Consider the following 12,799-nt stretch of genomic DNA (forward strand, 5'->3'; position numbering starts at 1 on the left):
ATGTGTGTATATCAGTCTATCTATCCATCCATCCATCCATCCATCCATCCATCCATCCATCCATCCATCCATCCATCTATCCATCTATCCATCTATCTATCTATCTATCTATCTATCCATCCATCTATCTATCCGTCTATCTGTCCATCTGTCCATCTGTCCATCTGTCCATCTGTCTATCTATCTATCTATCTATCTATCCATCTATCCATCTATCCATCTATCCATCTATCTATCTATCTATCCATCTATCCATCTATCCATCTATCCATCTATCTATCTATCTATCTATCTATCTATCTATCTATCTATCTATCTATCTATCTATCTATCTATCTATCTATCTATCTATCTATTAGGGCTACTAGATTATGGGAAAAAAAAATCATAATCATGATTATTTTGGTCAATATTGAAATCCCGATTATTCAATTTTAGTTTTGGCATTGAACTCCTTCATAAAATTTGTTTTGGGCATTTTTGTTTATTTTCTTATTAGCCTTTAATTTTCCAGAAATATTCTCATTGAGATTCAAAATTTCTTTTTCAAGAGATTCCTGGCAAAGAAGGCAGCATACAAACATGCTGTAGCCAACATTGCATTGAAAGTGTGTTGAAGGTTTCAGCTGAAGGATTGATAGACTGCAACTTCTTCTGTTACCATAAAAGGAAGTAGAGGTTTAAGCAAATCCTAACCTTGCTCAAAACACAAATCTTTGTGTTTTGAGATCCTTTTTTATTTTTTCATGCAAATGGGTACTCACCAAAGGTTTGGGGAGCCATAGTTTTCCTACTTAAAAAATGCAACCTTTTCTCTTTAACAATCTTTTCAGAAGACAAGGCTACCATCCTGATGGCCCGCTCACGTCTCTGTCTCCCTGTCTCCCTGTCTACCTGTCTCTGTGTCTGTGAATCAGATCGTCTGAGTCCTCCTCTGGACATCCAGCTGGAGACGGTGAACTGCACCGCGGTCAACATTCGCTGGAAGATGCCCCGACGGCATGTCAGCACCATCACTGGATACAAGGTGGAGTAAAAGATGAATGCACTTTCCACCACGCTATTCTCATGTTAGCGTTAGTGTGTGTGGGTATGTGTAGTCAATTCAATTGTATTTGTGTAGCTCTTAATCACCATTACAGTCTCAAAGGGCTTTAACAGGCCATATATTTATGAAACCCCCCTGATCCAATCCCCCAAAAGGGCAAGAAAAAAAACTCATTTGTATGTGTGTGTGTGTGTGTGTCTATGTGTGTGTGTGTGTGTGGGGGGGGGGGGGGGGGCTATGGGTTTCATCAAGCCTTGTGAATATGTACCACATGTGTTGAAAAGTCGTCAGTGCATATAACTGCACAATATGTAGAACAACCAACGTTTGACAAGTTTACTAAAAAATGTAGAGGAGAATCTAGATCCAGGCGGGTTTACTAAAGTATAACTGGGGAAACCTACCTAATAACACCAAATAAGTAAGATGCAATACGATATGAATGATCAGAAGAGTGCTCAGACTAAGGCTCAAGCTGTATGAGAAGGGATTAAACCTTACATTGAACCAGTCTGTGAGGTCTTATGTACACAATGGTCTGCTGTACACAATGGTCTGCAGGGTCAAATAGTAAATTTACCAGCAGCAAATGATTCATAGAGTAGAAAATACTTACATATTATTGCAATTGCTTGGTCTGCAAGTAAAAATATGCAATTCTAAAAGGTAGTTTTAGACCCTGATTGCCTGTAGAGAGTTGGAGAAAGAATATTATCAAATGGAACCATGCCTTGCCACCCATTGTCATGCCTTTGAGATTTTCCCAATCACAAAATGTACTGAGCCAATTACAACATGGTCAGACTCTGACCCAATCACACCACGGACTGAGCCAATCACAGCACATCAGAAGCAACTGCTGGGTGCACTATTCAGTCCAATTCAACAGTGTAGCCATCGTTCATGAAAAGCCGGAGGGCTTGTGTAAAATCTATCTATGAGTCAACAAATATAAATATCAATTCAAAATAATATAAATATATCAGTACATATTCAACACATCCATGAAACACCAAAAACACTTCAAACATCAAACAATATTTCCGAAATCAAATTGCCCCTGAGTTTTGTTTTATGTTACACAGAAAGTCAATTTTGCCTGCAGGCTACTGATGTAGAGAGCCGTTCCTAGGGGCTTTTAAGCTGCCTGTCAAAGTTATTATCCAGTGCAATGTCCTTGGGAGCCTGCTTGCCATTTGGACATCTCTTGGTGCTTTAAAACCCAACTCCCTTCACTGTGATGTTTTTCAGCTTTTGGGCTGCCTCAATACTTACCTATAGTGCTTTCTTGATAGATTTGATTTTAGAATTTAGAATTGATTTAGAGTGAGTTTGGTGTCATGTGATTCATTCTGGTAAATACACATGGAAGAAAAGATGGTGTGATTTCAGTGCTTCCTTTAGATTTTCATCTTGCTTTTTCTCACAAATATAGGACTGCAGAATGAAACATTTTCGTGTGCTTTTCTTACATTTCTTGTAATGTCCTGTAATGCCTCTTTAACATAGCTAACGTTTCATTTGTAAAATGTTGTTGATTTATGGTTTTTCATTCATAAACTAAACTTTTTCATGCAAAAATTATCATGCAGTGGTGGTGCAATTCTTGGAAATATAACCACACAAATGAAGTAATTCAACCTAACTTTCTGCTGTGTCACCCAACAGTGTATTCTTTTTTAAGTACAGGTATGTATTTACTGAAAGTTTTCGTCATTAGCTCTATTCTCAAAGAGAGCGAGAGAGAGAAAGAACAAGTATCCATGCTGGTAATTGTATTTCTAAAGGTTGTTATGAGTCATCTAATAAAGCGCAGATCAGCAGGTGTTTCTGAACATATGTCTGCACTTAAGAGGATTAGTCGCAGGGCTACTCCTCCACTCAAAGCTAAGCATGTGCGCTCCATCAGCCAATCACTTGGGATGTTGATGCTGATCTTGTTTTCATCATAGTATTCCCTCCTCTTGCTTACGAATCTTCAGTGTCACGTAACAATCTGTCGCCGTATGCCTGATGCTGCTTTGATGTTGGCAGGAGGGCTTCTAGGTTTGGGAACCAGATCTGAAAACACAACTATGTGATATAACTTATGCATGTTGTGCTACGACTGTTTTTTGTATTTGTATGATACACAGATTCAGTCCATTCAGACACTTAAGTCATTAGCAATGGTTTTGAAAATGGGTATTTGGTATTGCCAATTTAATTGTTACTGCAGAGGGGGGTAATGTAATAATTATAACATCACATTTCTGTGTTTGTGTGTGTGTGTGTGTGTGTGTGTGTGTGTGTGTGTGTGTGTGTGTGTGTGTGTGTGTGTGTGTGTGTGTGTGTGTGTGTGTGTGTGTGTGTGTGTGTGTGTGTGTGTGTGTGCGCGCTTCAGGTCTTCTATAAAGAGATGAGGAACAGCCGCCCAGGTGGTACAGCCTCCATATTGGAGGTTCCTCTGAGTCTGGACATGCTAACCACTGTAAGTTAAGCTGCATTTACTTTACAAAGCCTTTTCTGGCTTGATTTGTTGGAAAATACGTAACCCGAGGTTCATGTTAAGTATTTTAACCAGCTAGTAAATCTCCCACTTCCTGCCATTCGTGCCTCTTTTTCTAATAAATGTAAAAAATATTATCTTATTTTTGGCAAGGTTGATGGACTGCGGTCCGATTTCACCCCCTACGCCCCTTTCAGCTATCCTACTTCGCGCTCTGAATTTTCTCCTATCTACCTGCGGATCCTTTTAAACACTGTAGCTCACAATGCCATTCTCCTCTAGTCACTGTGATATCCAGGGTCCACAAAATGTATGAAATCTGTCCTTCCTGTCTTAGGTCCCAGCCTACTCTCTATTATCAACTACTCACATCCGGTTCAGTACTTGACTTCTTTATAATTGAAAGTGTTCTTTTAAAAACCTTTAATCAACCCATTATAAAGCCATTTTAAACATGAATACAAACCAATGTCCAAGCTACCGTTTTATCTAAATTCCTTAAAATAATCCTGACGGACAAAAACTCCTTCAGTCATTAAAAACTGGCTTGGGGCTGCAAACCTATTGAACCTCCTTAGTGAGAGTGACTTATGACATCCTTATGTATACTGCCAAAGGTGAATATTCCATTCTCCATTCTACTTGCCTAGGCAGTAGCTCAGGAGGTAGAGTGGGTTGGCTGGTAATCGCAGGGTTGCTAGTTCGAGTTACTCCTGACCTAAACTGTCGCTTTGCATGGCTGACGCTGCCGTGAATTTGTGCTTGAATGGGTGAATGTAAGGCAATTTTGTAAAGCGCTATGGGTGGCCACTGGTTACATAAAAGAGTTATAATATGATTGCAGTCCGTTTAACATTTTACTAGATTTGACTGCTGAGTTTGAATCCATTAATAATACCACTTTACCTGGCTTTTCTACTAAAGCTTGAATTTGAAATAAGTGGTTTCAGTTTTGCTTGAACATCTTTGTCTGAAAGTACAAATAATTCAGCACTTTTTTCGTGCTTGGATAATTAGGCTTCCTGTGATTCGGAACACAATGGTAATCTTTGGATAAGTCCATGGAGGCGGCTAATTCAAGGAAATATTATTCCAGCAAACTACCCTCCTTGACACATGATGAATTTGGAATCAAAAAACTTGTCTGAATCTGGGCAAGAGGAGCAAACGCCATTTTGCAGATATCTCGGCATGTTCCTTGACCCTGCTCTATCTAAAACCTGACAAAAGTTATTTAATTGGACCTCATAACTGCAGTTTGTCAGTTTACTGGCCAATTCACTCAAAATATAAATTCTACTGCTTCTAATCTTTGTATCATCTTTGAACAGAATATGACATTTGATCCTCATGTTACGAAGCTTGTCCAGTCCATCAGCCAAGAAATATGTATCAGATAGAACCTGTCTGCCTCGGATCTTGACCTATTAACTCAAACTTCAATTTTTCTCCCGTCTGGATTATTGTAATTCCCTCTAGAGAAGCCTCAGTCAAGCTGCTCTTGATCATCTACAGTTAGGCTTCTTACTGGAACTAGCCGTCGGTCTGACATGACTCATGTTCTTGCGTCTTTCCATTGGCTTCCTGTACGATTTTAGAATAAGCTACAAGATCCTGCTGATTTCATACGGGGCAATGCATGACCTTGTTACTCATTTGTTTGGTCATTCACATATGTTCTATCTGTGTGTTAAAACGTGTTACATAGATACTGTTTTACTTACTTAACTTAACCCGTGTTGGGATCCGATGCCTTCAAACAGCCCATTGCCATTCAGAATGTGTCATCATTCACTAAGCTCTGTGGCAAACATCACTTCTTATTTAAAAATCCAATAAATGCATGCTATCTATTTATCTATTTATCAAAAAATATTATATTTTTCTCATATCAAATGTAAGGTTAGGGTTAAAGTTAGAGATCAGAATTGGATAATTTGGATATTATTAGTCTTAGAATTCTGGCATGCTTGACAACAGACATTTCTGACTAAAATGTGCTTTTTACTTTCATAGGGGCAGTTTGACGGACAAGCAAGTTTCGTAAGTGTTATTGTTTTCAAAATCTCAAAATGTTAATTTATAAGATAATTGATTAAAACAGTCTATACGTCATTCCAAAAGTTAGTGTCTCTTATTTTAGTTCCTTGTTTTGCTCTCCTTTGCTTCTGTCCTGCATTGTACAGGATGTAGACATTGGAAGCCTGAAGGTGAACACTCAGTACAGAGTGAGTGTGGGGGCATATGGTTGGGCAGGAGAGGGAAGGCCAAGCATGCCTCGAGATGTTGGCACTTCTGCACAAGGTAGGACTATAATGCTCAGAATCACACCTGCATGTCAACGACAATCTCTACATGCTAATAATAAAACAGACATGCTGATATATTCAGCTGAAATCTACATATATATGTAAATAACAGCACGTGCAAGCTAATAAGTATAAGTATAACGCTGTATGTTAATTACAACCCCTTTATGCAAATAACGACAGCTGCTTGCTAATAACAACACCTGTTTGCTAATAACTACATTAAAAGTGAATAACACCTATTTGCTAATGAGTACTGCTAAAGGCTAATAACAACACTGATTGCTAAAGAACAACATCTTAAAGTTAACGTTGACAACACCTGCATGCTAATAAATATATCAATAGAGAGTCTTGCATGCTTTGCTATATTTACATGATGCTCATATGACGCTCCATGCTGTTAACCTCCATGGCTAAATGTTATTTTGCCTCACAAGGTCCTTTTCACACATCTGTATCATGTTGAGTTAGCCTCTGAAGAAAACACATGTTTAAAGTGGTATTTTTTACTTAACAGAAATGTGCATGCCCCCATCGCCACCCACCCAGCCAATGGTCGCGGCAGTGTCTGAAACAGAGCTTGCGTTGTCATGGAAAGAAGGAGAAAGTGAGGGAAGCGCACCTGTCCTCCACTACCTTGTTGCTTACATCAGGTAGGAGATATAGCTGTGTGTCTCAATTACGATTGATTAAAACTCTCTCTCACTTTCTCTATCCCTCTCTTTTTCACTCAAATTGCTATACAGAGGCTGATATACACGCACACACACACACACACACACACACACACACACACACACACACACACACACACACACACACACACACACACACACACACACACACACACACAATTATAAAATGAATTGCCTCAAGGGGGGATTTGCAGGGTCAGCAAAGGTGCAATCAAATGCATCTTCTGTACCAACAAAGCACAAAAGAACCCCTACAACGACCAATTTTTTTTTGGACACATAAGAGATACATATACCAGCTTTACCCATATCACACCAAGTCCCGAAGTCCAGTCAGTCCCTGATTGCCCGTTCCTTCTTCTTTGTGTTGAGCAGACCGACTGGTGGGGATCTGAACATGGAGTCCTTTACACAGTAAAACACTGGTGTTCTACATGAAACACTGCTCATGGAGCCTTCCACGGGCCTGCTCAGTACAGGCTCCTTTTGTTATGACATGAGGGTCACAGGGGACATAAGAAAGAATGAGGTCTATTCGTAGCATAGCTGTTTGGTTGCAGATATTACAGCTGGGGACAAGCCAATAAGATACGCAGACACATACATATACACGCACACCTGCACGCGTGTGCACACACACACACGCACGCACGCACGCACACACACACACACACACACAAACACACACACACACACACACACACACACACACACACACACACACACACACACACACACACAGAGACAAACACACACACACACACACACACACTCGTTGCCAACTAGACTGGCATGTATTTACAACACAGTCTGTTGTCTCAAATTAGTTGTTTTCAAAAGTGTTATCTTCTGTTCCATAATGATTGGCCATCCATTATGTTATTATTTCAAGAAAAATGTTTCTAAGAAATTAAGAAATGAAAGAAGAACAGAGAGAACAGAACAATAGATGAAAGACTGAAATGAACCTAGCCAGGAAAGAATGCCACTGAATTATTAAATGGAACACAGGGTACCATACACCACACAGTATTTGTAAAGGCAGTACAAGTCCTCAATACAGCATTGAGGACTGAAGAGAGGAATCCAGAGCCGTGAGAGAGGGAGGCAGAAACACACAGAGAGGGCATTAAACTGTCGGGTTAATGTGACGACTTTACATGACTCAGATTCCCGAGTTTGCATGCAGAAGCTCCCCCCCCCCACCCCCCGTTCCACCAAGAGTCATCTCAGAGCCAAATCGTTTGCCTCTAGACATCAAACAGAACCCCTCTGAAGAGAGACACTTAAAGGCTGTGGAGATGACTCTATTCAACAAATTGTTTTGGCCGCAGGCATCTGTTGAACTGGCTAATACGGTGTTGCACTCAAGAGACCGCTGCTAGCCGTGGAAGTCAGAAGAACTAGGGGGGCTGGAATGCAGAAACAATCTGATGTCTGGGCCTTCAGTTTGTCTGTTTGGTGTTGTTTGGTTGTATCAGCCGTTCCAACTATGTTTCCGTAATACTGCGCTGTAACCAACTGTCCCATAGCTGTCGTCCGTTGTACGACAGCTTGTTGTCGCTTTGATAATGGAGCAAGTGTGTATTTGTTTAGAAATAGTACTGAATAGGATTCAAATTGTACTTGAAAATGCGAACTCGGGAAAGGGAAATCCAAGCACCTCTGTCTCATACGCACGCATGCACGCACGCAGGGACGCACGCACGCACGCACGCATTCACAAACAAATACACATAACAAACACACACACCCACACATACACACACAGGCTGAAGTATGTTGTACCTGTAATAATCTGCAGGCTGTGTTTTTCCGCGTGCAACAGTGTCAGCGTCTAATTGGCTCTTCATCAGAGTGAAGGCGACTCAGGTCCAGTTTATTGAGTAAACAGGGCGCCTGGGGGGCTAACCCTGTAAGTCAGTCACCCATGCCGGCATAACAGCTCTCACCGAGGTCTTACTGTGGTCATTTGCTATATGTCATCCCCTCTCTCTCAACCCACAATCCTAGCTGAAAAATATCCTGTGTGTTGAGCAAACATTTCCATAAACAGCACAAACTCCCATTACACCTCTTCTAAAATGTGTCAGTGAGTTGCTCTCTGGTTTTCTCATCAGACCAGAGATGGACACTGAGTGGACGTCCATCCGGGAGCCCATCGAGGCCACCTCCATGGTCCTGAAGGGTCTCATGCCCGACACCGAGTACCAGTTTGTGGTGAGGGCCGTCAACGTGCACGGGGTCAGTCCGCCCAGCCAAATCAACACGCCCGTGCGCACCCTCGGTAAGGTCAACCACACCCCTCCAGCTGGCAGGGTCGAAGTCCTGCAAGATGGCCACAACGCAGACCTACTGTGTAGCTCATGCGTTCGTACATTGAGGCTTGCATTGAATTGAGTTTTGCTCACAGCGGACATTGGGGGTCAAACCTAGTACCTTTCCTGCTTAGAAGGGAACTCTCAAGCCACTTATTTGCAGACCAATTCGTAGAAAATCTACTGAGAGTAAATTCGGATTACAGGTTATCCTTTGCACAATGATGCTTAGATAGACTGTGGACATTGCTGCGGCAACTCAGAATATGTTGGCTGAGAATTGAACTCTCTAGGCACAGCAAAGAATTCAGTTATCATCCACTCGCTGTATAGCAGTTGAATACAAAGAAGTCACAGTGACCCTGCTCTCACGCTTCTCTTACTAAACCCAGCTTTCTCAATCAAAAGAGCTCCTGACTACGGCACATTCAACAATAGTTTTGCTTGTTGGTCTGCAGTTCCTTTGGTTAGATGATGTGCTTTTTTTATATCCAACCTAATAATAGATTTCATCTTTGAAAATTTGGTTGGCAATTCATTTTAGATGCATTATTCTCATATTTGTTGAAACTCACTTAATATCCCTAAAGCAATTAACAAACCAAATGCTCTGACCAAAAAATATATATAATCGGGTATCTGTGGCTGACGCAGGCCTGTAATAAGCCTGTAAATGATTAAACAATCAGTTTGTTTAATCATTTAATTTGGCCTGAATTAAATGATTGGATGGCCTAGCTGTCTTTCTATCTACCTACCAGTCACCTGTGCACACTCTGCTGGGCCCTCATTGTACATGACCAGTCTCTTCCACAGGGCTAGGCAGACCTGACTAGCTAGTGAGCTAGTCATGTTTTTAAGGGGTTGCACTATACTATAGGTACTGATGGGCCCCCCTGCGCCAGGTTGTTGACGGGGGGGGGGGGGGGGTAAAAAAAAAAAGAGGTAAAATAAAAAAAAAATTTTTTTTTCTTTTTTGGTCATGGGCCCCCCCTCTGCCTTGGGCCCCCCCACAACTGTCCCCTTTGTCCCCGCAGTCCGACGGCCCTGGGTATAACTACTACTTTCCTCTACATGTATTGTTCCTCGTCTGAACTATGGTTTGACGGGAAGGTTGGCGTGATTCAACAATTGTTAACAGTTTTACCTCAATCTGTTTGCCTCAGCTCTGAAATTTTGATCAACACACCTACGCACACAGACACATACGCACAGCAATGCCATTCAAGCAGGTAGTGTGCAGACACAACCACTAATACCATCTAAGCCCAGTAGGCTTAAGGTTGAGTTTAAGTGTGTTTCTGTGCAAGTATGTTTGCGTGTGGTTTTGTGTGTGTGTTTGTGTGTTTGACTGTGTGTGCGCGTGTGTGTGTGTGAGTTTGAGTGAGTCTGTTAGCCTATACCTGTGCATCTTAGCTTGTGTGCTAGCATGTGTGTTCAAGAACGTTAGTGTTTGTTTGTATTGTTGAGCGTGCTTCGGTTTCCAATGCATCACCTTTTCGCTTTACACCTGTACATACTTTCCGTTCTATACGACCACTCCATTGAAAAACTTGACGAGTCACGGCCAGAGATTACTGCCCGTCCTCTAAAGGCTGAAGAATACGTTCTCTTTTTCAATGTGGTTGTGCGAGAGAGCATGGTATGCTTCCTGGCGTGCAATGCTGGAATACGCTAGGGGGTTTATGGAATTAAGAACCTTATTTGCTGTCTGTATGGTGAGTGGCACAGGGCAGAAAGGGAGAAATAACGAAGAGAGAACTGGTGATGAATAGAGGACAGAGAGACGGGCGAGAGGCAGCGAGAAAGGGGGGGAGAAGGAGAGCAGGGAGGGAGGGAGGGAGGGAGGAGGGGCATGATTGAGACAAGATGAAGAGAGAGAAAGAGAAGCATGGTGTTTCTCAGCATGGGTGAAAAGCTGGTATTGTTCCACTTCTCTCCAGACAGGATTAACAGACCAACAGACCCTCCTTCACCACCAATAACCTACACATACCCGGCGTACACACACACACACACACACACACACACACACACACACACATACCACACACACACACACACACACACACACACACACACACACACACACACACACACACACACACACACACACACACACACACACACACACACACACACACACACACACACACACACTCAGTGGTGGTTGGGCCTGTTACACAATAGTAGATTGATTAGGTTGTGACTGTTTTTAATGGTTGATCCATATTCTAGTCAAGTTCATTTTGAGCTAGCAGTTCATTTCAACAGATGATCAAAACAGTGGATGCAAACTTTTGATCAACTTCAAACATTTAAGATTCATATGGATGCATGAAATAGGTCTACACTTTCACACGAAAAATGTGCCTTTCATGAAACATGACAAACCATCAACATTTTAAAATCTAGACCTACGTATACAAAGGAAGTTCTGCTACTTGTGATTGATTTCTGCCCCGTCCAAACTTGGTATGCACACAAGCTAATACATACTGCGCAATTTGTATCGTAATCCATTTGCACCGACAGAAGTTTGATTAAGAAGCCTCACTTTTGGTTGTAGCGCTGTTCATTTATCTCCCCATCAGCTGTGTGTGGGGAGCAGTGGTTCTCTCTAGGGACTGGTCTGTCTCTAGGGCAGGTGTCTTCAACGTTTTCCAGGCCAAGGACCCCCAAACTGATGGAGAGATAGAGCGGGGATCCCCTACTTATATATTGCATAAAATCTTGTTTTATATTAAACTGGTCCTATAGTCCCATGTATAAACGTACCTTGTTATTTTGTATTCAATACTAAGATATTCAAATAATACACAGGTTCATATATTCATGTTTTGATTTTAAAGATGTGCAAGGTATGGCCATGACACTGCCATTATAAACATAACATAACATAATAAACTGATACCTGCCAAGATCAACAATGTCTGTCAATTGCCTGTAGGGCTGTAACGATACGCGTATCAAACCGAAAATCGCGATACTCAAAGCCACGAACCTGTCTCGCGGTGTGAGAAGGCAGAAGCGCGATATGCCCTTTCTAACTCTTAGGTCAAATTGTCCGATTGAAATTTGCTAATAATTTGTCTAAATAATAGTCTGCTGACAGCGCCCCCTCCTATCGATGCCGTAAATATGTGACGAGATGCCCTCGCTGTGATCACAGCTCTCCGTGGCTACGGAGGATTGCATTTCTCCACAGCCGTCGAAGTCCTCATATGCGATATGAACGACATTTATCCAGAGTGGGCCAAGCGCGAAAAAAATTGCCTGTGTGATCCTGTCTCTATTGTTTTGTGTGATTTGACTGGCAGTTTGTCTGCTTATAGGTCGGAATGAAGCGGCCACCGATTATTGACAGGATGGGTACTTTATTCTACCGGACTCGTTCGCTTATAGATGAGGAAAAACGTTCATGTTTTTCCTCATCTATTGAAAGTTAGGCTATTGAACATGTTGCATTCTATACGGCCTGATTATGTCATTATTCAAGCTGCACAGCCTAATAAGAAGCGCTAATAAGGATATTTGAATAAACCAACCAAACAGTTAAAGGGGCCCTATTATGCCTACCAGCAAAAAGCATCCTCCAACGGCAATCTTTGGTTATTTCTTTATTAATTTAGCTATACTTTAATAGTATTCTTTCGGTTCAAATCTGTTCAGTGTTCCAAATTATTTGTTATTAAATGTTACATTAAGATAATTGGTATTTAAGTGTTGTTTAAATAAAATGCTTTTTAAATTTAAAAGAATCGTGGGATGTATCGAACCGTGGGTCAAAAATCGTGATACAAACCGAATCGTGAATTTGTGTATCGTTACAGCCGTAGTAATCATGCATAAAAGCTATTCAGATGGATTTTTTTTAAACATAAATGTGGAAACGTTGGTTATTGTCTTTCTTACCACTCCGCAAGTACGCCGGTAAC

At 41.4% G+C, this 12,799-nt stretch overlaps 1 protein-coding gene across 3 annotated transcripts in view; it reads left to right on the forward strand.

Annotated features, from left to right (window-relative positions):
* The window catches only part of egflam (EGF-like, fibronectin type III and laminin G domains), a 31,938-nt gene that overhangs the window by 3,467 nt on the left and 15,672 nt on the right, over nucleotides 1–12,799 (forward strand). For all 3 annotated transcript variants that reach the window (XM_030359295.1, XM_030359297.1, XM_030359296.1), the window contains exons 2-7: nucleotides 918–1,027; nucleotides 3,432–3,518; nucleotides 5,553–5,579; nucleotides 5,723–5,840; nucleotides 6,366–6,501; nucleotides 8,664–8,830. In XM_030359295.1, the coding sequence (XP_030215155.1) occupies nucleotides 918–1,027; nucleotides 3,432–3,518; nucleotides 5,553–5,579; nucleotides 5,723–5,840; nucleotides 6,366–6,501; nucleotides 8,664–8,830 (645 nt within the window). The remainder of the gene's footprint in view (nucleotides 1–917; nucleotides 1,028–3,431; nucleotides 3,519–5,552; nucleotides 5,580–5,722; nucleotides 5,841–6,365; nucleotides 6,502–8,663; nucleotides 8,831–12,799) is intronic.

This window comes from Gadus morhua, chromosome 6 (assembly GCF_902167405.1).
Source record: "Gadus morhua chromosome 6, gadMor3.0, whole genome shotgun sequence".
Taxonomy (NCBI): domain Eukaryota; kingdom Metazoa; phylum Chordata; class Actinopteri; order Gadiformes; family Gadidae; genus Gadus; species Gadus morhua.